The 25189-nt window shown below is 32.0% G+C and overlaps 4 protein-coding genes across 7 annotated transcripts; 1 reads left to right on the forward strand and 3 right to left on the reverse strand.

Annotated features, from left to right (window-relative positions):
• Nucleotides 1–204: 204 nt before the first annotated feature.
• On the reverse strand, nucleotides 205–6357 carry LOC114367534 (short-chain dehydrogenase TIC 32, chloroplastic-like). The gene is made up of 8 exons (XM_028324731.1): nucleotides 6231–6357; nucleotides 3350–3581; nucleotides 2747–2826; nucleotides 2079–2232; nucleotides 1595–1673; nucleotides 1396–1495; nucleotides 634–680; nucleotides 205–479 (listed from the first exon to the last, which is right to left on the reverse strand). The coding sequence occupies exons 1-8, from the start codon at nucleotides 6316–6318 to the stop codon at nucleotides 300–302; spliced, it is 960 nt and encodes a 319-aa protein (XP_028180532.1). The 5' UTR covers nucleotides 6319–6357; the 3' UTR covers nucleotides 205–299.
• Nucleotides 6358–8520: 2163 nt separating this feature from the next.
• Nucleotides 8521–17813, forward strand: LOC114368706 (SKP1-like protein 21). Of its 3 annotated transcripts, XR_003657392.1 has the most exons (11): nucleotides 8521–8728; nucleotides 10648–11044; nucleotides 12075–12296; nucleotides 12537–12728; nucleotides 12803–12913; nucleotides 13051–13129; nucleotides 13914–14014; nucleotides 14177–14358; nucleotides 14853–14983; nucleotides 15404–15548; nucleotides 16910–17813. XR_003657392.1 is itself a non-coding variant. In XM_028325940.1 (10 exons), exons 2-10 carry the CDS (start codon nucleotides 11009–11011, stop codon nucleotides 15418–15420), a joined length of 1071 nt encoding a protein of 356 aa, XP_028181741.1. In that variant the 5' UTR covers nucleotides 8521–8728; nucleotides 10648–11008; the 3' UTR covers nucleotides 15421–15972. The 3 variants fall into 3 exon arrangements, 2 of the variants coding, with proteins under 2 accessions (XP_028181741.1, XP_028181742.1); XM_028325940.1 differs by lacking the exon at nucleotides 16910–17813 and having other exon boundaries at nucleotides 15404–15972; XM_028325941.1 differs by lacking the exons at nucleotides 10648–11044; nucleotides 16910–17813 and having other exon boundaries at nucleotides 15404–15972.
• LOC114368707 lies at nucleotides 16642–17688 on the reverse strand. The gene has a single exon (XM_028325942.1). It carries the CDS (start codon nucleotides 17661–17663, stop codon nucleotides 16884–16886), a length of 780 nt encoding a protein of 259 aa, XP_028181743.1. The 5' UTR covers nucleotides 17664–17688; the 3' UTR covers nucleotides 16642–16883.
• A 3954-nt stretch (nucleotides 17814–21767) lies between the features above and the next one.
• LOC114367171 (A-kinase anchor protein 17A-like) lies at nucleotides 21768–24936 on the reverse strand. 2 transcript variants are annotated; one of them, XM_028324288.1, is made up of 4 exons: nucleotides 24881–24936; nucleotides 24451–24655; nucleotides 24002–24087; nucleotides 21768–23401 (listed from the first exon to the last, which is right to left on the reverse strand). In XM_028324288.1, the coding sequence occupies exons 2-4, from the start codon at nucleotides 24589–24591 to the stop codon at nucleotides 23113–23115; spliced, it is 516 nt and encodes a 171-aa protein (XP_028180089.1). In that variant the 5' UTR covers nucleotides 24592–24655; nucleotides 24881–24936; the 3' UTR covers nucleotides 21768–23112. The 2 variants fall into 2 exon arrangements, with proteins under 2 accessions (XP_028180089.1, XP_028180090.1); XM_028324289.1 differs by lacking the exon at nucleotides 24881–24936 and having other exon boundaries at nucleotides 24451–24704.
• Between the last annotated feature and the right edge of the window lie 253 nt (nucleotides 24937–25189).

The raw sequence follows: 25189 nt of genomic DNA on the forward strand, positions 1-25189 counted from the left end.
CCTCAAACTCTAAGGTTGAAAAGTGTGAACGTTATCAACAAGTTTTTTATTTATTTATAAATATTAATTATTAATTTTCGTTAGTAGAAGAGATTCAACTTATAACCTTTTTCCTTTCCTTCTATCTTAATCACTCAACTAATTTTATATCTCTCCGCATTTTCCTAAGTCTAAATAAATAGAAACACTATATGCTAGTAGAGGGGCATATAATGCAAAGGATGGAATTTCATTAAGAACTATAAATGTCACAAAAGTTATTTTTTAGTCGCTAAGGAAGTATATGCCATCTGCATTCTTCAGATTTGCTCATGGGTATTGTAATCAATTGTTTTCATGCTGAAATCCCAAAGTTTCTTAGCCAAATTAGTGTCCTTTGCCAGTGAACTCGCTTTAGCCAGATTATTATCTGAAAAATACTCGCCGCTTATTCCCCTCACTTGTGGGTGCAACGCTACATAGCATGTTGTTGCTGCTCCCTACAATGAGATTGAAGGAAAGAATGGAAGATTACAAGAATCCTAAATTAAATATTGAATTTTCAGATTCCCTTTTAGATTAACTAAATAGTAAATAAGTAATAACAATGCCCCTAACATTCATATTCAAAAGGTCAAACTGGGTTAAAAGTACCTGCTGGATATTTTTTAGCAGAAAACTCCCTAGCCTATTAATTAGATCTGCATGAATTAGACAAAAACATAAACTATACAACTCAGTAATTGTCATCATTTGCATGGAAAATATGGACCAAAGATAATTTTATCGACAAGCTATAAGTTGATGTTGCAATTAACTTCCATAAATTATAAAGGATCCTCCAAGTGAAAATGGGAAATTGTTTCAATCCAATCCTTACAAGTTTGATGTTATTCAGCATGCATGTCTAAATTCAGTATTTAAAAGGACCAACCTATTCAACATAACCATTTGTCTAATCCGGTTAGAACACCTAGAACTATGAAAGAGGAACTATATATCATTACATTCTTAACTCATGTAAGACTTGAAAAGGACAATTAAAAGAATATGGTGGATTATTCAAAATACTTTATTACCTTCGCCCATGATAAATGTTATGTAAAAAGAAAAATATCTAAAATAAGTGTAATTTTAATTTTTCAATGTAATATTTTTTTTTCATTTATAACTCAAACAATCATTTTAGATTATTATTGTTGTGTTACATCGATTATGACAAAGAAGATAATAACAATGTTAATTTCACAAAATTACTAGACGGTTTCATTTATTTATTATTATTATTTGTCTGTATAAAAAATCTAATATGACATTTATTATAGTACAAATAGAGTATTTAGTATCACAAATTTCGAGATCTGCATGATTCCTAAACCCTAAATTCATATGAATGATGCAATACGTGGTAGTTACCAGTTGGCACAGGGCCATTAATCTCTGGTTTATAAATATTGGTGTCCATAATAGCTCCTGGATGAAGAGAATTTGCAGTAATATTATCTATCCCATCTTCCTGACCATGATGTAATGATTAATATTAGATATATCAGACACATCTTCCTGAACATAATAGCATATTAATCATTTTACAATACAATAAATATCAACATACTTTAAGAAGTCTTGTAAGTTCGTTGGCATGTAAAATGTTGGCAAGCTTTGATTGCCCATATGCATGCCACTTCTGGTAACTATACAAAAAAAAAGCAAAATTAATCAAATATCCATTATATTTTTCCTTTCCAGAGACACTATAGGAATCATGTTTGCATGCTTATCAATTCTAATTTCTACATGCAACTACATTGTTCACATAAGTCTACCAGACAATAACTATATCCCAGTGCATCAAATTCTAAATCATATTAGCGGATTTTTACATGATACCTTCTACAAGTGACAAACCACAAACGTGTTCAAAGCAAGTTAGTAATGTGACATAGCTAGGGACACAAGAACTGAACAAACAAAACGTGAGATTGATAGTAATATTTTTGTTTTTTATTTGTTCTTTAATAATTGAACAAATATCAGCTGAATTCCCAATTGTAATAAAATTGAACCTCCATAATAATATGTATTCAAGTACATCTTACCTTGATTCATCATTAATTTTATCAAAAAGAATTCCTTCAGGATATGTATATTGGTGACCGTCAGAGGAGACAATAATAATTCTTCCTTCTTTCTTGCTTTCACTTGCAGTTTTCTTCAAAGTATCCAACAAAAGATTTGTTAAAAGAAAATGACCTGTGGAAAAAGAATCAAGGTCACTTCTATTTCATTCTTCCTTGTTTGGATAAACTTAACAATTAATTTTTTTTAAAGTAAACTCAATTTAAGTTTTTTTTACAAGTTAAATTAACTTAACTATGTATGCACCTAACTTATTTTTATAAATTTTCTCATAGAAGTTGAAGTCCACGACCTCATTTAACTTATGAAAGAAGTTTGATATATATTACTTCTTTATATGTTATTCTAATAATGTTTATGGATAAGTTTATCCAAATTAAGCCTTAATGTATGTGTCAATTATTATACATAATCCTTTTTCCTTTCAAGAGACATATGCTGCAATAGACCAATTCTAACAAGCGTCTTTCATCCTTTAGTTCTTTGCTTTAGAAAGAAAACAAATCATACACTCCCAATAAACTTCTTTGTAGCATTCATTTTTTAGTTTTTCCCCCACGTTCCTCTTTTACACTAGAAAGCTATTAGAAGATTCCATGTTACCAAATATAAGACATTTCTTTCATACCTAAGTGATTTGTGGCAAATTGTAGTTCGATGTTGTCTTTGGACAGCGTGAAAGGGAATGCACTTATTCCCGCATTGTTTCTAAACAAACCAGAAAAAGATCAATTAGTATTCCTGTATCTCTTTGAATGATCAAAATTAAGGTATATACATGTATGAGGATGTGTAATAAGAGAGTTTGAAACAACATAAACTTTATTATTATATGAAATTCATGTTAGAGTCATAATGGGAGTCCTACTCTCAGTTTAGATACTCACATATAAATTTCAATTAATAAAAAAATATAAATTAAAATTAAGGAGTTATAACTTTTAGTGAGTGTTTGAAAAATAAACAATGAATCTTATATGTTGAAAATTCAATGGTGAAAATTATTACATGGTGTTGAACCACCACGTACTTATCATCCCAACTAATTTTTATATAATATATAACTCTAAGATTTCATTTTTTTTTTTAAAAAAAAAAAGAGTTTATAACATTCAATTATGTCTTGTATGAAAATTGGTTTGGACCATGGTAGTTCTGGACTAATAATTTCTAGTTAAACAAACATATGTAATTAAGAACATTAACGGTGTAACCCAAGGACTTTTCTTACATCAAGATGTTCAATGGAAGACCAGATGAAATATACTCTAATGCAAACTTTCTGACGGAAGTCATTGAGCTAAGGTCTAATTCCATGGCATCAACTTTGGCTGTGGGAATCTCTTTAAGTATTGCTTCTTTGACAGCTTTTGCAGCAATCACATCTCTCGCAGCCATAATCACATGTACACCACGCAAAGCAAGAACTCTTGCAGTCTCAGTACCAATACCATGGGTTGTTCCTGTTATTAGAATGTCAACCACCAACAAAAATATGTAATTAAGATTTAAGAGCTCGTGTATGCATGATACTACAAGCATGTAGCACTTAGCACATTAAAACATATATAGACACATTAATTCCAAGAATTACTTGTAATTTTAATTTTTTATAGATGAAGTTGTCAAACAGAATATATATATGAATTTGGTTAAAGAAATAGAAACTTCTATATAAACTTCAACATTTCAGATTTTCATTGTTCTTCTTCCAATGGCCTAGCCAAGTTTTGTGACTGTTGTTGCGGCATTAACTGGGGTCGCCAGTGTACAAGGCCCCATGTTCATATTAAAATAAAATTAAGTGTAACATATATTAACTTTTTTAAGGAAATAAATATAATTTTTCAAAATAAATGAACAAGTAATTTTTTTATCCGTATAAATTGAATATAATATACTAAAGGATTTATAATACTCATGCAGTTAAACGTCCTTAATAATGAAAGATCGAGTAATTTAAATTCGAATATTATTTTTTAGTTTAATTTTTATACTTATCTAATTATATTCCTTTTAATTTTTATTTTTCATTAAATTATCTATATCTAAAAGGTAATTAAAAAGGGTGTAGAGTAGTCTATATAGATTTCAATATCACCACATCGGATTCAAATGATGATTTGACTATAATTTATTAACTATACCAATCTATTCACAAACAAAAAATTAACTATACCAACGTATACTCAATTTTTACTATACTAAATCCGGATTCCGGATCTCATTATTTGTCATAGTTATAATTTTTTTCTCTTCTCGCCTGGGATGTATGCACATATATCTGTCAAATAATCATTATTCATTTTAACATCTTTTATATTTGTAAATCCATTTGAACATCTTGAAGGGAAGGAGAATATAATTACAATATATTGTATCACTTTTTACATAAATAGGGAAATTAAAAACAAAAAAACCTTTCGAGATACAGTTTTTTAAAAGTTTGTTGATTTTCAGAAACTACTTTTATTAACTTGTAAAACATAATAAAATTACATCTAATTAAGGAAAACAATTATTGAAGAAAAGCACGAACTGAACACGCCCTTTGGTTAGCTTGTTAGCATTAATGCTTTTGACCGTAAAAGAAAGCATTAATGCTTTTAAATACAAAAAGAAGTTAAGAACAATATTTATTAATTCGTGTCATAAAAATGATTTTTTTGAAGAGTGTGCAAGTTTTATAATATGTGTATAAGTTTTTACTATGCAATTTTAAAATATAAAAAATAATTCTTTTTTTGGAAAACAAGATATTCTTATCGTAAAAAATTATGAGACTAATTCTCCAAATATAGAGGTCATGTAAGTGGGCCTAAATACAAGTTAGTTTTTGGTTAGGAGGGGTCACAATATATATTGAAGGGAAATTTTCTTTTTTAGAGGATATTGAAGGAAAAATAAAATGTAAATACTCTAATTACTAGTATTTTTTAGGTCAAATAATTTATTTGATCCTTTATCTTTTTTTTTTTATTTTGGTCCTTAATTTTAAAAAAAATTATTTTTATTTTTTATCCTTTTAAATTGATTTAAAATGATCATTTTGTCAGTTTAAAGTTAACATTGTTAATGATATTCAAATATGGATGATTAAAAGTCGCCACAAAATGAAAAATAATAAAATCCCCTAATCCCTAAATTGTTCTACCTCCTTTCCCTCCAAGGTATAAACTTTTGGCATCTAATCCCTCCTCATCAACTTCCTCTCCTTCCAGCATCAAATTTGTCTTCATCATTTCATTCTCCAACCTTTTTCAGTTAGAACCCTTCTACACTGCAAATCTCAAGAGGGAATGAGAGAGTCACAAATTCTGTTCATTAGAGACCTGAATAGATGTGATTTTTCTTTCACCCTCATCACCATCGGGTACAAGGTCCTCCACGTCGCGCATGACACCATGATTTTCTCCTTCGATGAGATCACCAAATTCATTGATTCACGGCATCATTTACTTGAATTTCAATATGATTTATGATTTGTATGTTTAGTTATGAGATTTTCGATTCAAAAGAGGATTGAAGTTGTGAAGGATGAAACTAATTTATCAAAAATGTGTTGAGTGTTTCTTCTCATTTTTTGTTTTGTAGGAATTTTTAGTTGTTGGTATTTGAATATCATTTACTTCAAACTAATAAAAAAAATCATTTTAAATATTTTTAAATCAATACAAAATCAAAATAAATTTTTTGAAAGATAAATGACGGAAATAAATAAAAAAATCAAATAAGAGATCAAATATGTCATTTGATTTTTTTTAATGGAAATGGAACGACAATCAATACATTAATTTAGTATTATCGGTTAGAGTGTGTCACTGCATGTAAGAGATCGATTTAAGGAAAGATTGCCTTCGGGACCACTCCCATAAAGAATTTTTCTATATTTATTTCAGGCTGCGGGCTACCTACAAACAAGTCGTCTTATTTATTTATTTATTCAATTATTTATATACATAATGCTACACTGTATTTATTTTAGGCTGCAAGATAAGCCTCAAAATGCATGGATACTGATAAAAAAAAAAATCATGATGGAGAGAATGGAGACTGGAGAATTCCTAGGTTTTTTTTTCATTTTTTATTCTTTTGGAAAAAGAAAAACTCACCTGTGACAATTGCAGTTAGGCCACTCCCATTGATTCCTTGAGTAACTTCCTCTGCAGTAGAAGATGATGAAAACCCAGAAGAACCCATGACTAATTCACTCTATCTTTCTATGTCTGTGTGTTTTCTGTGAGGGTTGGTGAGAAGTGTGTGTTCTACTTAAATGTGTTAGTTGCCGTCTTATTGATTCCAAGAATTCCAATTTGGAACCCACCTCATTGGTTCAAGCGACGCTTTTTTGTCCTTCATCATTCAAAGAGTATTAAGAGTAGTGGGTGTGTCAATTGGTTGGCACAATGTTGTTTTAATTTAATTAATTATCTTAAATTTGAATTTTAAATATATAAATAATTTATAAAATAAAGTATTTTAAATATATAAGTATATTTGTACTCTGAATCAGTTGATTGAAAAATACAATTTATTATCACTTGTGTTACTATTAATATATAAAATAAAGTATGTTGTTAAGAAGAATAAAATAAGTTTTCATATTTTCTTGAATTATTTTTTATTATTTATTAAATTATTAAAAATTATGGTGGAGACTTATCAAATAAAAAGTAAAACCTATACATTTTTATAAATTTTAATCAGTAATTTTAAAAAAGTGTATTAAAAATTATGTAAGACAATCTGTTTCTAAACATTTGTCTCCATCATTCTGTTTAGGCTTAGCTTCGGCAATTTGTTAGTTTATGTATGTCCTTGTGCCACGGCCGGCTTTGTAACACACGGCCACCTGTCTGCCCCCACACCCAATACGGTCAAAGTATTATTACCTTAAAAGTTAAAAAAATAAAAAATTATAGTGTAGCTAATTAAAAGTTATGATTAATATAATTTTTAAAATAATTATTATAACAACTAACAAAAATAATGATTAATGAGTAATATATAATGTAACAGTTTTACATTAACAATATATAAACTATTTTCTTTTATTATAAAATTTAATAATTTTATCGTCCATAATTGTTTATAACTTTTTTGAAGCAATGATAATTTATAATTAATGGTAGTGTAAATAAAATTTATATTATTATTGTATTTAAATTAAATTATTATTTTTTAAATCATCTTATAGATCTATAAAAAAATATTTTATAGGATTTCACTTTATAGTTATATTATAACATTATGACTCTAACACTATACAAATTTTTTTGTATTAACGTCATAAAATTATTTTACATTATCTTTTAATTATAATTTATTATTTGAATTATTTTAAAAATTAAAAAACTTATTATACATGCAGAATTATGATTAGATAATTATATAAAATTTTTACATTTTACACAGTCAATGCATATCATATTTTTTTGTTAAGTTTTTATATTAGAAATTAGAAATAAATAAATTACAGAATAATATGCTATATCAATTAATCATTCCTCATTCTTGGTGTACTGTTTTTTCCATTTAAATATTTCACATACTAATTTTTTAATTTTTTTTATCCATAAAAAGTTAAAAGCAAAAGCAAGTATCAGAATTTACATTCAAGTAACTAAATTAGACTCTCTCAATATACTATTTGCTTAATTACTCCTATCTATTTAAAATTAGTTTTTTTTTTATCTTTATTAATGTACATTATATTTTAATATTTTATTACTATTATTTTATCTTTGTATTTTTATACATCTTGATCAATAATTAAAAATGCATTAAAATTTTATTGCTAGCCTTATAAATTTAAAATATAATATATATTTTGAAATATTTAGTTGTTATAAATTTTATTATAATATATGATTCATATATTGAAACATTTTTGTCTGTCCAACTTGAATTCAATCTCTTATAATATAACTAGCCATAAGATAATTAGCGTAAAGAGCAAGACTATCCATAAAATATATATATATATATATATATATATATATATTATAAATTTAATTATACTAATAGACGTTATCCTGTAAAATTCAGTTAAATGTAACATCGTTATTTTGTTACTACTTTTAATTTATATTTTAAAATTTGTGCTGTGGTATTGTTATTGGTTTAATTTGGTTGTGTCCAATGACTCATACTTCGGTTTGTACCTATCTGCACAGGACCAGGATTCCCTGTAATTCAGCTACATGACTGCCGGGTCCAATATTCATAATCTAACGGTCTAAATATTTTAGAACTTATGTTTTATTAACCAAAAAATATATGAAAAATAAATTAACGGTCAAGATTGTTTCTGCATTCTCTCTCCAACTGCAGGAAAAGCAAACCATCTCCATCTGAACAAGTTTCTGTGTTTCACTTACTTACCTTTCCCTTATCTACTCACGTGCGATGTCTCGTTCGGTTTGGTAGAGTCACGTGCCTACACCCAACGGCACACGAATCGGAGAAACAACAAAAACACGCACCGAGAAAACGGAAAAGCCCTAACCAGTAACAGTAACAGTTACAATCTCCGTTTTCTGTTTCTTCCATCTTCCTCTTTTTCTTAGTGCATGCCTTTCTCCATTTTCTTCTCCTCTTCTTCTTCAAGGTACCTCTGCTCTTTCTCTGTGTGTGTTCATTTCAGTGTTCTGTTTCGACGTTGAATATGAACTCTGCTGGTTAAGAGTTACGACTATAATTGCGGAGTTGAATTATCGGATGTTAGTTGTTTATAGCTGTGATTCGAGCTTTATTGTTGAGAATTTTGCATAGTTTGATAAAAATTATTTAATTTTTGGTTTCGTGTTGGTGTTGCCTATGGTAGCTTGAGCCGTTGGAATGTTTTTTTGTTTAGTTTCTTCACGCCAGGGTTAGAGGAATGGTGTGATACAATGGTTTGAATTTTCAGTTACTTCGTTAGCTTAGTTAAGTTGAGTGGCAGAGTAGTCATGACGATGAAGTTGCTGAAAATGAATGGTTTGAACTTCGAATTGTGCGAATTAGAGTGCTGAATGTGGCAGCGCTAGGTGATTGCTTGTGTGTTTGGTCATTTGATTGGGATAGTGGTTTTGGAATGTATTTTGCTGGTTTTTTTTATAAAAAAAAAATAGGGTGCATTTGATTTTTTTGGTTTTGTGTGTGTGTGTTCATTTTCTAGTGGTATATTTTCAATTAACAGTTTTGGCGACCAGTTAAGGAGTTAGTAAATATAAATCTTTTATTGGAATTTGGATATCATGGTTGGGATGCTGCGGATAGACTTTTCAATTGGAAATCTTTGTTAGAAATATTTTCATTTCAATTAACACTAAATGTTACGACTTTTTAATAAGAACTTTCTACTTTTGATTCCTTAACCATTGATCTAAAGCCAGTTAATGGCAGCAAACTGTTTTGATAATAGTTACAGAAATGGAAAATTGTTTGCATTTTATTTATGATTTTAAGAAGGAGAAGTTTAAAACAAGATTGCGTTGTTTTCGGTATTTGGTTTACAAAATCATGAAAATAATATACAAAGCAAAAATAATGTCATTTTTGTAATTACTAGAGGCAAAAATAAACCAAGCACACTCTAATTATCAATGTTTTCCTTGGGTTTTCTAGTAGTAGTATTCACTGATATACTAGTGTGTTGGTGAGGTCATAAGATATACCAGCAGTTTTTTTCTTTTAAATTCTTTTGGTATTATTTTTTGTTATTGCTTGCATGTATGGTAGAATTTAAAATACCATTGTGATCTTTATGGTAATGGAATTGAGGAAGCTGTTGCATGGTATACTCTAGAAAACAATAGACATTAAACACGTAGACTAGATACGGAGTTTCAATTTAAGGTCTGATTAAAATCATGATTAGCTTAATTACATGGACTAGACTATGTTTTCTTGATGAATAGAAAAATTTTGCCACATGGATCCCAGGGCAAGGGCTTTTGCTTCACCATTTGTTATGGAGAAACTTAGAATGGGTTTGCATTGCTTTTGTGGAAAGCAGAGTGCAAAATTTATAGTTATGAGGAAGTTTAAAATAAAAATACTTTTCTTTTTCTTTAATCACCTACACCTATTGAGTAAAATTATATGGCATTTTGAGATCAAACATCATTCCTTTATGTCAGAAAGTGGGTTATGAGTCTAACTCAACCCTACAAAACCAGCTTGTAAGGTGAGGATTGCTCCCCACTTATATAGTTTATCTCAGCACTATCTTTAGTTGATGTGGGACTTCAACATGTCCTCTTTTGCCCACGGCTACCTGTCATGTGGGACTTTCAACACACCCACTCTATCTAGGGTGACCACAGTTTAGGAGACTTTTCCAACACTTTACTATATTGACTTTAGAATCAGTTTGCCTAAGGAAATGATTGGTACACTCTGGAATTGCAGTTATTGAATATTGAATAATATTGCATTCTCAATTGTTGATTTATGAATATAGTCAATAAATATTTCTCAATCTTGTGTTGTTCACCTCTTTGTTTCTTGATTCTCATGTTTCCATGCATGCACAAAATTTATCAGTGATAAAGAAACTGAACTGATAAAAGATTTGCAAATGCTCAACGCTGGGACCTTCTTTGGTGATGTTTAGGCTGAACATCATATGGTTTATTGCCATAGAACCTGCTGCTTTATCTTTTAGTACCGGACATGTGGAAACACTTCTCATAAGAATGCAGTTAGACCTGTTATTAGAGTCCAGACCTAACCCACCTCATGAAGAATATTTGAAGCATCTACGCTTATCTTGCAAACCAAGGTTTTTGAAGAAGTGCAAAGTTTCCTTTGTGTTGTAATTTCCTTGTTACTGAACTGGGAAAAATAGTAAACTTGTCACGCTCGTGCCAAGGACGTAGTAATTACAACCTGTGTCTGTTTTCAAATGTTTGATGCTGCTATGGCAGTTGTGAAACCTGAGGTATGGTATTATTATATTCTATCTATTTGTTTTTTCAATCCATTTAGGGTTATCTGTTGCCATGGCCTTGTGCAGATCTTGCTTTGGCCTTTTGTGTTGGTTCAATGCATAGTACACTAATGTATTTGAAATTGCATTCTCATCTCATGACAGAAGGTCTTAATGAGTAGGTATTAGGCCCTCCAAATTTTTTATTTTTTACTTCTAATTAGCACTATGTGCTGAAGTACTGACTCATGATATCACCCATTATTATTTTTCTTTCCCTTCTCCTGCTCCATCCTGCTCTCTATGTCATTAAGAATTTTATGTTCTATTCAAAATTATTTATCTTCCTTTACTATTATATGGAGATAGTTTTTTGTAGGAGACCATAAGGGATTATATTTGTTTAGTCAATCTTTTTTATGTTTTAGGCCCATATGTAGCACTTATGGGCCATTAATTTTCTCAGACAAACCATAAGGCCCATTCATATAGGGTGAGCAAATGTTGACACAAGAAGGAAAACTTCTTGTTGATGAGACTGTGCAATATTGGGAAAAAATTGCTTGTATCAGTTCTTTGAATTTGTAGATAAGATCACCTTAATGATGTTGGATTTTATTAGTATTAGATATTCTGTTACCTCTCTTTAATAGAAATGAATGTTAGTCAGGTCTAGATACAGGAATTTTATTCAGATGGTGCAACTAAACAATACGATATATCACATAAAGAAACTCATTTCCTTTTCTTCTAAAAGTATAGCTATTTTACTATAGTTTAAATGAAGAGACATATTTTTCTTCTCCAGATATAGCTTTTATAGTACTAGTTTTCCTCCTCTTTTACCTCATATTAGGAAAGCTCCCCCCTGCCTCCCAAAAAAATTCAGCAGATGCTAACAATAAATAGTCACATGCTTTCCTTTATTTGCCCGCTGAACTCTACTTCTAGATTATAATGATTAGAACATGGTGAAGTCAAGTTTATTGTTGTTGCCTGGGTAGCTAGTTTGTTGATTTCACTTTGCCTTTGCCATGCTTAGATGAAATCCTACATCTGGCTTCAAACTGTGGATGGTTCTATTCAGCAAGTAGAGGAAGAGGTAGCCATGTTTTGCCCCATGATTTGCCAGGAAGTACTTCAAACAGGCTTGGGATCTTCCAAAACTTATGCTATATCTCTTCCACAACGTGTCAATCCTGCAATGTTGGGTTTGATACTTGACTACTGTCGGTTTCACCAAGTACCAGGGCATTCTAACAAGGTCTGGAACAATCCTACTTTCATGTGATTCTTTTTACCTTAATTTTAGGGATATATATTTTTCAGTACTCATCCATTATTTGAAGACTTGGTGCTTGTTAATTTTAAAGTATATTTGATAATTTTGAAATACTACTTGATAATGTCTGGGACATCTTTAATTTTGCTTTAATCAGCTGAAATACTGGAGAGATAGAAAAATTTAGAGATTAATGAGTATTTGATTGTGCTACTATTGTAGGAGCGCAAAACTTTTGATGAGAAGTTTATTCGGATGGATACAAAGAAGTTATGTGAGTTGACATCTGCTGCTGACAGCCTCCAACTGAAGCCTTTGGTTGACCTGACCAGCCGAGCACTTGCTCGGATTATTGAAGGAAAAACTCCTGAGGAGATTCGTGAAACATTTCATTTGCCTGATGATCTCACTGAGGTGTGTGATGATAGCGAAAGTGAGCCTTTAAGTCTGCAATCATATTTCTTTATTTACATTAGGATCTTTGCCAGGAGGAGAAGCTGGAGCCTCTGAGAAACATAACTGATGATCCACGAATTCGACTTCTAAACAGATTATATGCTAGAAAGAGGAAAGAACTAAAAGAGAGGAAGAAACTGAAGGTATTTTCTACCATTTTAATTCCATTAATATTGTTGGACCTTGCATATTGAATGTTAGTATAATTCTTATTCTTATTTATGACAAACTTCTTGTCAGAGTGTATTGCGATCACACTAAAATGTTTGACGTGTTTCAGGATGTTGAGGTTGAGGAGGAACCAAAGGATGAGCGTTCAGTTGAAGATCTTCTATCATTTATTAATGGTGCAGATGGAGGCATGTCATGTCTTTCACCCTGACGTCTTTTCTAAATTTCTTTTGTCATTGCTTTTTGTTTCCGTGGGGCTATTTTATCAGATCTTTCATTTTATTTTGGGAGGGATCAGGTGCGGATAAACAATGGCAATTTGTCTTATTGTTAAAGAAAAGTAGATCACTTTTATCGCACTTTGTTCATCTCTACAATACTGCCATGTGATTTTGTTCAGCTTTGACTTTTATTGGTGCATGCTATATTTATACATCATAAATTATTTAAATCTGAAGCTGCTAATTTTAGTTTTGAAAGTTTCCATGAATATAGGATTTTTACTTCTTTACTGCTATTATTATTATTATTATTATTATTATTTTAGAATATCTAAAATTTATCCGATCATATCATTTATTCTAGCATATGTTATTGTAGAATAATGATATGATGGGATATTTTTTAGATTTTCTAACAGAATGCATTTTTGGGACAAAGACTGGTTGAGCCAAGCCAGGGCTAGACTGGGAGGATTGTGTATGGGACAAATACCAACTACTTGTCTGTTACTACTGTTATTATTGTTTTTTGTTTTGTTATTGTTTAGATGCATGGAGTTACTCTCTTATTTATGATAGATGCTAGAGCGATTATGTTGATTTCTCGTCATCGGTTATCACATAAGATTTTCTACATTTATTCAACCATATTGCTTGTAGTAAAGTTTTCTTTAGAGTATAATAATTTTAATGCACCCTATCTTGTTTTTGCTTTACATAGCTTACCTTGTAGATACATATGATTTGACAGATATAAAGGGAACTAGAGCTAATAAAAATAAAAAGAAGAATAGGAGAAGGAAAGACCATGCAAAGGATATTTCTTCAGAAAATACAAATGAAAACGATAAGGTTAGACTCTGCCACCTATTAAAAGACTTGTTGAGGATATGTTTATGACTTGTATACTCATTCTCATTGCTTAGATTACCACTACCTGCTGGTGTCAACATTATTTTCCATTTTGAACAAGAGTATTGTCTCTCTCATTGACTATCCTTTTATATATTTTAGGAATTGAATCCTCTTCCTTCTGCATATCACGATGTCAATTTTGACAATGCCTTGGAGGCCTCTGCAAGTAAACACTCGAGGACGCAAAACCTCCCTGCTATTAATTTTTCTCCAAAATTTGAATTTATTGATGGAGATGTTGACGATGATTTAGATCCTGCGATGAAAGAGGAGCTTGACAGGTTAGATACACGCTTCTCTAGTTCTTCAATTGATGAGGAATAAGTTCAAAACTATATATATATATATATATATATATATATATATATATATATATATATATATGCCTTTTGTCAAAGTAATCTTTAATTAATTAATTAATTTGTTTCTATGATTTCCTTATCTGTTCATAGAATATTTTTTCTCTCCTCACAAGTAAATTCCATGGACCCAAGAATCTTCCTGACTGGTTTAGTGCATTTTTTTTTTATTGATTCCATTCCATTAAAATTATCATTAATCAAGAGGATTCTTGCTTAATTGTATCTTGTGTTGAACGTTCTGCATTTGTCTTACATAGTAGTTCATTCATTTACTTAATTTTAGTAGACAACTTGTGGATTGGTCGTATCAAAATATAACCTATGAAAGAGGGTAACCTTGTCAGCTAATTGTTGAGTGCTTTATTTTATTGTATTCTCTTTTATCTTGCATTTATTGACTTTGTTTCTTGTAGGGAAGTGGAAGATTTTGCACGAAGATTAAATTCAGATTGGCCTGAAAGGATGCAAATTTTATCTTTGGGCCAAGACAGAAGACTAGTGCCAATTTCTATGAATAGCAATGGTTCAACGCACCTTTATACAGGTATGTCCTTTCTATCTTCTCAATATTCTTTTACAACCCTACTTGCTGACTTGTTTTCTATCAGAAGTATCTGAAAATTTTGCTCAGAGTCTGTTAGTTCTAAAGATATGATTATGTACTGAGGGCTAGACTAGCATGGTGGTATTATTGCACATGTTAATTATATTCAAGGACATGTGTTATTTCATAGGGCTTGATCATTGGGTCTGCTTTTGGTCCCTTCCCTCCCTCTCGTTTTTATTGTTTTTTATATCTGTATATCACATACTGGCAAGTTATGAATTTCAAAATGATTTTAATTAATTGGTTACTGATAATATAGAAGGGCTAGCTGGGTTTAGGGTGAGGAGTTGCAACTTAGGTTTTAATCATGAATGATTTCAAGTCTATCGTTGAGCATGTAATGTATGCTACATATAGGTTTTGATCAGAGGTAGCGCAGCACTGGCAGATAATCCAATTTCCAAGGTGAGTGGAAGTGGAAGTTAAAGTGATCTTGAAAGGATGGCAGCTTAGGGTTTGCTGTTGCCTGAATCTTGGAAGTGCAAGTCTGTGTGAACACCATGTGAGTAATATTTGTTTGTTCCTTCTAACTTATAACCAAAGTGTAGCTTTGTTTTTTAAAAATTTGAACATTTTGAATTCTGCATGGGGAGAGGGGCAAATAAAAGAGAGACAAAGAAGTGTGAGAAGAAAAGAGTAAAAAAAGAGAATCTTGGAAAGCAATTTGAGTGTTATCGACTCATCTACCTTGACCTTGTTTCCTTGTATTTATTCCAGTCTCCACTATTTTTGTCAGGTCTTTGAATTTTTTAAAATTAATTTCATTATTATTTTTGTTTATTTTTGGTGGTTAAGCTATAGATAAACTTGTATTATACATTTGTTAAAATGATATCATACAACCCCTAGTCGAGTTACATGGGGGCAGTTTCACTATAGACTTTTTCTATATTTAGACCTTATTTTTTTTTTTTATTTGTGGGAATCAAAGACAATGTCAAGAGGTTTATAACAACTCATGCACCTTTGTTCAATCAATTGAGTTAAACCCCCTAGACTTTAGATCCTATTATTTGATAGAGTCTTCCAGCAGGTGTTTATAGGATGGGGAGCACATTGATTTGCGCACTCATTATAAATTCAATACTATTATAACAGGCACGAGATGACGAGAATCATTTGGGAATTACGATCGTTGTCTCGAACTTTTATTTTGCGATTGTATGATTTTGTCACTTTAAAATACCTTAACATTTAAAAAAAAAAAATGCTTGTCGGTAAGTTTTAAATTAGTAGAGAATTGATTTTGATAAAATTAATTTAGAATCATTGAATGTTGTCAAAATGCTTGTCTAAATTAATTCTAATTATAGATTTACATTAGAACATTTATTTTTATTATGTGTGAATTTTTTAATGTTAAAAAAGAAATGGGCATTGAAGTTGGACAGATTTTGCACTGTCAACTCTACTATGAAGATTTTTAACATCAAAACAAAAGTTCCATTGCAATGAAGGTTTTTGACAAGTAAACCATTTTTATTGGCATGTTTTCATTTGATATAATGTAGAATATGAATTTTGAAGTTTGATGTATTTTTGTTTGGTCATTTTGAAATACTTTCCTCAACCTGTTTGCTTTAGTTGATGGGGGGACCTTAGTAAGCTAAAAACATAATGACAGTTCCACTTTTTCGAAATTCATACATCTCACCCATCTAGTTAATAAATAATATACATTCACTAAGTATAAATTATGTGTCTACAGTCATCCAATATCAAATACATTCACTATGTAATAATTATAGAGCTAAAACAAGTAAAACCTGTGGTTCAAGACCTTATACATCAAAATCAAATGCATGGCTATTCCAAGAGTAAGCATACAAAACTTCCTTCATCGGTCTTTGTCATTGTACTCAGACGAGTAATACAGCTTCAAAACTTTTGGAAGAAACACTGGCAACAGGAATCCAAATAGATTGAAAGACCAGTAGGCCATATTGGCCATTGCAAGTGCTCTCCCAACATGAATCCTCCAAGCAGACCCACTGTGCTCGCCATCTATCTTATAGACCTCACTCCTAAGCCAATCCACAATGGTGAAAATCCTTCTTGCATTGTAGAATGCTGGAACAAAAGCTCGAACCGGAGCCGAGAACCTTTGTGATGATGATGATGCCACTCCTTCCATGAAAACTTGGCTGGCCAAGAGAAAAACATGCGGTGCTGCTGCCTTGATCCCTTCCTTGTCACCCTCAAAAACACCCTCGAAAATGTAGGCTATTGGGATGAAAAGCCCAATGGTGGCACCGATGAGGGTATAAAGTTGGATGAGCTTGTTTTGGGGGTTGAAGACTTCTTGGGGGTCCCTTGATGGATGAAGAGAAGGGAAAGCCACCTTGGCTATGAAGTGCAGGTAAATAAGGGAGAAGAACACAAAGGCAAAGTCTTCAGGGCTTACCAAGCCACTGGCAGATAGGACAATTACCACAGCCAGGGAATTGAGCTGGTTGAAAGAGAGAATAGTACCCACTTTGTGTTGTTGTGGTGGTGTGGTGGGCTTGTTGAGATTCTTGAGTAATGATTGTTGTTGGTCTTGTTGTTCTTTGAAACTAAGTTCTTGTTCTTTTGGGAGGCTAATGTCACAGCCTGTTGGCCCAACACCACCTGACATGTTTGTGAAGCTATCGAGAATTGACAATTAATTAATAATAATTTGTCTGGATGGGTGTGTGTGTGTAGATTGAATGAAGGACTAATGCATGGGGGTGGATTTGTTTCCTTTTGGGTGTGTTTAGAATGAAATGAACAAAATCATAAGAAAGAGAAAATGAAAATATTCAGTTTTTTTTTTATTGTAGAGAAATTGATGGAATTGAGATTTATTTTTGTGGTGGTAAATGCATGTAAAGAAAGGAAGTAAAGAGGAGATTGGGAATGAAAATGTGAGATAGGTACGAGAATGAAGGCTAGAAGAAGGAAGAAAAGTTTGATGATGGAATAGGTAGTCGACAAATGGCAAGTTCATATGAGTTTAAGGTAAAAGTTGACCGATATTGTTGCAACATCTGTCCTTGTTAATTCTAAGTTTTATTACGAGAAAATATGAACATTATATATATAAGTTCTATATTAATGAAGATTTGAGTTAGATTAAATTAAACATCAAATATAGATTTAAATTTTTTATATGCAGTCCTGAAAGGCAGAAATTATTTATCCTGTTGTGTTTAAACCCATTTTGTTTTTTAATATATAGACTTTATTTTCTAACACAACATAATTTTCTTAAACTAAGTAAAAAAAGGTGTAATCAAGTTTAACCATCACAATCTACATAAATAAATACTTGAAAAAATATAAATGCTTTAATTTTTGGGTTAGCATACAATATGACCCCTAAAAATAATAGTAATTTGTATTAGTTTGATTCCTAAAGGTGTATATCTATACAACTTATTCTCAAAAGTGACTTCCTAACAAATTAACCACACACGTGTAATGTTAATTGCATATAATAAATTGTACAGATATGGCAAAACGACATTATTTCACACATCATTACATCTCTTTATGATTGTAATTGTCGAAGATTGTCGAGTATTCTAGGATTTTGAGTTCAAAAATATTTCCCTTGTGTACATGTGACGTGGTCCCTATTTGAAGGAAGGGGCTTCTTCTTATTAAATGCATAGCTTCTTATTAATTTACATTATTCAGGTGTGGTCCATGATTTTGTTGTGTTCAAGTAGCGTTATTGAGTGGTAATAGTAAGGGTTTTTCAACATTTTTTCAGGGCTCAAAATAGAACATTAAAACATAACTTTTATGGTGAATCCAAGTGGGAAGGAACTTACCAAAAAAAAAATGGACAACTCCCAAACCCTTTTATTCTTATTCTTTGTATTCAATCACTTTAACCTCTTCCCACAATTTCACTTTTTTTTATCACGGTATTGTTACAAAGTTATTCCTGCTGAAAGCAGTGATAAATCTTCATCGGAACCTTAAACGCACACAAGATGATTATTCTCCTCCCAACATGATTTATTCTATATCCAATAATCAATCAAGATTGAACCCTGAATTACTTAGTTAAGGGATACAAACCATTACCACTTATATAAACCATTATAAATACAATCTCACTATTATGTTGGGTTGATTTCATATCAAAACCATATGTGCACCATCTTATGGCAAACACCATTCGTTTCTTCATCATTTAAAAGATTTGAGAGATTTGGGAATTTACTCAAATAAGATACATTAATTAGAGGGAAAGTGGGTGGATTGGTATCAAATCCATATATACACGGATACACCTATTTTATATCAGCAAATTATATAGAAAACAATGTTATACATCTGTAATTAACATTCCACGTCAACTTTTTGGTTGCCCAAAAAGATAAATCATATAAAGAAATTCTTTATGAAAATTACATAAACTGAAGTGTCAAAATTTTAGCAAAAATAAGTATTTGGCTTTCTCTCATCTAATGTGGATAGCAAAAATATAAACGATCAAATGACTACTTCATGCTTTTTCGTCAAAATATTTTCAACAAAATAGTAATGTTACTATATGTTTAATCTTCAACCATTGACAAAATGATTAACCTCTATACTTTTGAGAGATCAATTTGTATAAACACACTCTTTCAAAGACCAAAATGACCCTACCTAACAGTGTATAGTGTCGCTGTATGGTTACACTTCAACCATTAAACAAATTGTTAACTCTACTTTTTAGAGACCAAATTGTATAAACACACTTTCAAACACCATAATAACCCTTCATTAACACTTTTAAGAGCCAAATCCTATAAATAACTCCTCAAATTTAACATCATACAAAACTAACACTTTTATGTATCACACCTAAAAATTGTGACCATTGAATTTTGCCACTTATATAATAATGCAAACTCGGTACATAATAATGCTTATATCAATCCTAACGAAAAGCCTACATAAAATAGTAAAAATAAAACAAATGTGAGGTGGCTTACTGGTTGAGGTATCCATCCTAATCCACCCTAAACCCTGGTTTTCAAAATATTTCATCTCGAGTGAATAGGCAATTTAGTCCCTGAGATTGTATCCATTTTGCATATTAGTTCCTAACTTAATATTAAATTCAAAATAGTCTCTATCTTTGCATAAGTGTTGCAAAATAGTCATTCCGTTAAATTTTAAAGTAACGCCGTTAGTGAAGTCAATTTTAGTGCCACGTGAACTATCCAACATGGCACTAAAGGATGACGTGGCATGACACATGGACATGCCTCTCAAAAGATGTCACGTCATTTGATGATAACAAAACGAGTAAATAGGCAATTTAGTCCCTGACTTTGTACCCCTGTTGCATATTAGTCCCTAATTTAATGAAAAATTCAAAATAGTCCTTAATTTAATGAAAAATTCAAAATAGTCCCTATCTTTTGCATAAGTATTGCAAAATAGCCCTTCCGTTAAATTTTAAAGTAACGTTGTTAGTGAGGTCAATTTTAGTGTCACGTCATTTGATGATGATAGAATGAGTGACTTCTTGAAATTTGATGGTTCTGAACCAATTGAGACATATATACGAAAAAGAACCCACACACACTTGCACAAATAAAAAGAACCAAAAATCCACAGCAACAACCTTATCTCTGTAGCCGTCAACACCAATGGGCGATGTATGCATAACCATTCTCTTTTCCTCTTTTTTTTTTCTTCAATTACCATCAATGTATCATTCCGGGTTTTGTTTTTTTTTTTTTTTGTGTTTTGAATAGGAAGAGAAAAAAGCAGAGGAAAACACAGTGGAGGAGAAAAAAGCAGAGGAAGAAGAAAAGAAAGAAGAAAAGAAAAAATCAGAGGAATCAAAAGATGACAAGGAATCCAAGGAGAAATCTGTGTCACCAGAAATCATGCAAAGCACAACCTTTGCAATGCATGGATACTTTAAGCATGATTTCTGGCATTTTTTAAGTTAGAGACTGTTTTGCAACACTTATGCAAAAGATATGGACTATTTTGAATTTTTCATTAAGTTAGGGACTAATATGCAATAGGGGTACAAAGTCAGGGACTAAATTGCCTATTTACTTATTTTGTTATCATCAAATGACGTGACATCTTTTAGGAGGTACATCCACGTGTCATGCCACATCATCCTTTAGTGTCAGCCACGTTGGATAGTCCACGTGGCACTAAAATTGACCTCACTAACGGCGTTACTTTAGAATTTAACGAAAGGACTATTTTGCAACACTCATGCAAAGATAGAGACTATTTTGAATTTAACATTAAGTTAGGGACTAATATGCAAAATGGGTACAATCTCAGGGACTGATATGCAAAATGGGTACAATCTCAAGGACTAAATTGCATATTCTCTCATTCCATCTCATTAAAAGACATCATATTTTTTAAGTTCTATTCTTCACACTATCTACAACAGTTCAACGCACCTGTATAACAATTCAAATCTGGTGGAGTTCAGCATTCATGCAATTATCATTTTTCATCTACACACAACAGTACTTCCAAGATAAAAAAAAAAAAGAAACATTGCATGGAGGAACCGAATAAATGCACTTAGATCTAAGAACCAAACATTCTTTACACGCTGCGCTCATCAATAGGGCAAGAAAGTGGTAAGGCTAAAAAAATAGGGATTTTCGAATTATCCCAAATAATAGAATTACTACAAGCAAAATTTAGACAATTATGACGAAAAAGAATGGAAGAAAAAATCTTGCCTAATAATGATGACCAATGCATATAAAAAAGTCAACCTGTACTGAAATTAAACAAGTTTATTACAACAAAAAAAAGCTAATAATTCAACAAGTAAAAAGAAACTAACTAGCCAAAATCCCATATGAAATCTTTCAGAGGAAGGGTGGAATGTAAAGATTTTCCGGCAAAACTTACTTTCAACATTTTGACAGAAGACCATCCTGGTAAAACTTGGACCTCTGCTAACATATAAATTTGCAACAAAGTCAAACTCTGTATATCTGTATAACTAACTACTACAATTTATTCTCTCACATTAGGTATTTGTCTTCTGTTTGGGAATATACTTTATCTTGGTCCCCTTTTCAGACTTCTTCGATCTGGGTTTGGATTTCACAACTCTGGAGGTTGCAGGCAATCTTTTATCTGCATTAGCCACAATGTTGCAACTATCCACTGCAGAAGATTGATATGCTGCTGTTTTCAAATCCCGCATCTCCTCACACCCAGGAGGTTCTGAATCGGGGCAAATAACCAATGTCACATGTTCTAACGAGATAGCTTCCTTCCATATAGTTTTGATTAGGAAAATATTAATTGAAGACCAAGCCAAGCATTTGATCACATTATCAGCAAAGGCATGAAGTGACAAAGCTTACTTTGTGCAAGGAAAGCTTTTGCAGCTTGAATGTCGAACAGTAAGCTTCCTGAATCTGCTTTACCCTCTGTATGGGAGAAATACTTTGCAAAACCAATATCACCACCATCAGCAGTAGACACCCTTAAAGAACTTGGACCTGACAAGTTTTGACCATTTCCATGAACTGCATCAACTTCTATCCCACCACTTTGAACTGGAAGTGGATCTTTAGTTTCAAGCCGGCTAACTGGCCTCCAAAGCTTGACTGTTGAGCGATTGTTGCCACCCATAGCAACATCGGTTTTCATTGGTTTATCCCGAGAAATATTCTGCTTTCCCACATTCTCGACCATGCAGTCCTTTTGAGAAGCCACCATATTACCCTCTGATTGGCTGCAATTGCTAAGATTAACAGATATAGATCCTATTAAAAATTCTTGATTCTTAATTTGGTCTGGTTTATTCTCTTGTATGGTTTTTAAAACCACCTTGTCAATTTCTATTTTAGACTTTCGAGTCCATACTTTGCTACCATTAACTATAGCAGATGCCTTTTGATCACAGCGGGTTCCATATTTCTGATTGATTTCAAGTTTTGACACTGGAGAATTCTGGTTTGTATGCAAACCATTGGCTATAGTCCATTGTGATTTTGGCAGCCCCTGTTGTCTGGCAACTGCTTGGCGTTGATGTTTCTGTCCATGTGCAGACCGTCTCTCAACATTTTGATCAGTGGCAGTTTCAGACTCTAATGAATATATCCATTTATTACTTCATTGGTGTCAGCACATTGGGAAGGTACAGGTGAAGCTGAGCTATCAGAAAATGTATTTGGATTATGAGCTTCAAAATTGTATGTATCTAAAGATGCTTCTACCAGTGATAAAGCCAAAGATGCTTCTGCTAGTAATAATGCCTTTACAGTACTGTCAATATTGCCTTTAATTTCTGCCTCAGTTTTGTGTCTTTGTTCCCTAGCTTTCTGCTCTTTTTGTCTAAGCTTCTTCTGGCGTTTCCTCTCCAAAATCTCAGCTTGTCTATAAAATTAGAAAGGATTATTAAATAATGAGTCCTATTATGCATACTTGACCGGTTTTCAAGAGTATATTTTTAGCTGCATCTCATATGATTTTTGCTAAACAGAAGCATAAAGATTAACTAAAAATAATGTGGTACAAGATTTATTTATAATAGTTCATTAGAAGTTACAAAAATCATATAAAATATAAGAAAAATAAATTGAAAATCATAGCAGAGGCATCATATGTTCATAAATTAATTTAAGCACATTGCATTATGCACGAGTTTACATAGATGAGCTAGCCAAATTTACTGAAACTATGCATGAGAGTGTAGTGCAGGTTGATTATGTCCTTAGCTTTCTTAAAACACTTATTCCTGCTGACTTATCAGGGATTTATATCTATCAAGAGGCTATCAACCCAAATAGCACTAGGTTCTTCTTCGATTTCTTAGTTGTACAGGTTTATTATGGGAATAGATCTCTTATTTCACAAAACAAAACAACCAAAAAAAATTGTTCAGACTCCATTTCAAATTTTAAATTTTAAATTTCATTAAAATAAGATGATTAAAAAAGAGACTAGACTTCTATTGTATTGCTCTCAACCAGGTACCTTTTCTGAGCAGCTTCTTCCTCCTCCTCCAATTGCTTCTGGCACCTTAGTGCTTCCGCATCCTTGTCAACAAGCCATCCCTTCAGCTAAGGGAACAAAAAACCCATTTCATCATGACTGTAACAGAAAGAACTAATTGGGGAAAGTGAGATTATTGGTTTGTTATATAATACAGATAGGGCTCGACATAATGTATTTCATGTGCAAGTCATAGTATGACCTTCTGTTCCATTGCCACCTCCAAAAATTCAAATATTATGACATAACATGAGTTGGATCCATGAGTCAATTACTGAAAGAGAAAAGACATTTGAATTGCATTGGTTTTTGGCAGCCCTTTTGATGTCGAAAAACATACCATTTGAAACCAAAAACAAAAGGAACATCACATAAAAGAAGAGGAAGGGGGAGTTATATAAACAAATTTTGAAGTTAAGAAAGACAATTACCAATTTCTGTTCTAGCAAGAAACTTGTGCTAGAAACTAGGTTTTTTGGTTCAAGACCGATTTTTCCATCCTCTCCATCAAATACATATCTTTGCATTGATTCTGCTATCCCACATAAACATGTTTTTTTCACTAGCGTCATCAAGGACACTGAACAACTCTAGGGAAGATATAGGAAAGCTGGAAGGTATAGATTGAACAATATCCTGCAAACAATTTAGACATATTGCATTAATATTCCAGCAGCACGGACACGTCCAGGGTGCTCTGGACATCCAATTGCAGCGGTGAGAACATCCTAACGTCCATGGGGGACGAAGGATCCCTGTGTCGCCTGCTCCTCAAAGGAATCTTGCACAGAAAACACAGTTGTACATGACATTCACAAAATATTGAAATATAATTCTAATGGTTAGTTGAAAATGACTTACAATCTTCTCAACGATTTCCTTTGCGGCCTCAGTTGTCATCTCCCCTGTTTTCTTCGTGCGGGCCATCTTCCACTTCACGTGGCGTCTGACCAGGGATGAAGGGTCGATGACGCCATCAACACTTCCTGATTGTGCAGCTTCCTCCAGCTTCTTGGTCTCCTCAGCCAGGAGCTTCTGCTCCAAATATTCATAACCCCCACGAGACAAAACGTGGGGGACAGTGTTCTATTTCTGGATGGCCTGTGCCTTTTTGCGCACATCCTGCAAAAATAAAACAATAATCTTTCAAATTGCTAGAATGAAGTATAA

This window comes from Glycine soja, chromosome 9 (assembly GCF_004193775.1).
Source record: "Glycine soja cultivar W05 chromosome 9, ASM419377v2, whole genome shotgun sequence".
Lineage (NCBI taxonomy): Eukaryota > Viridiplantae > Streptophyta > Magnoliopsida > Fabales > Fabaceae > Glycine > Glycine soja.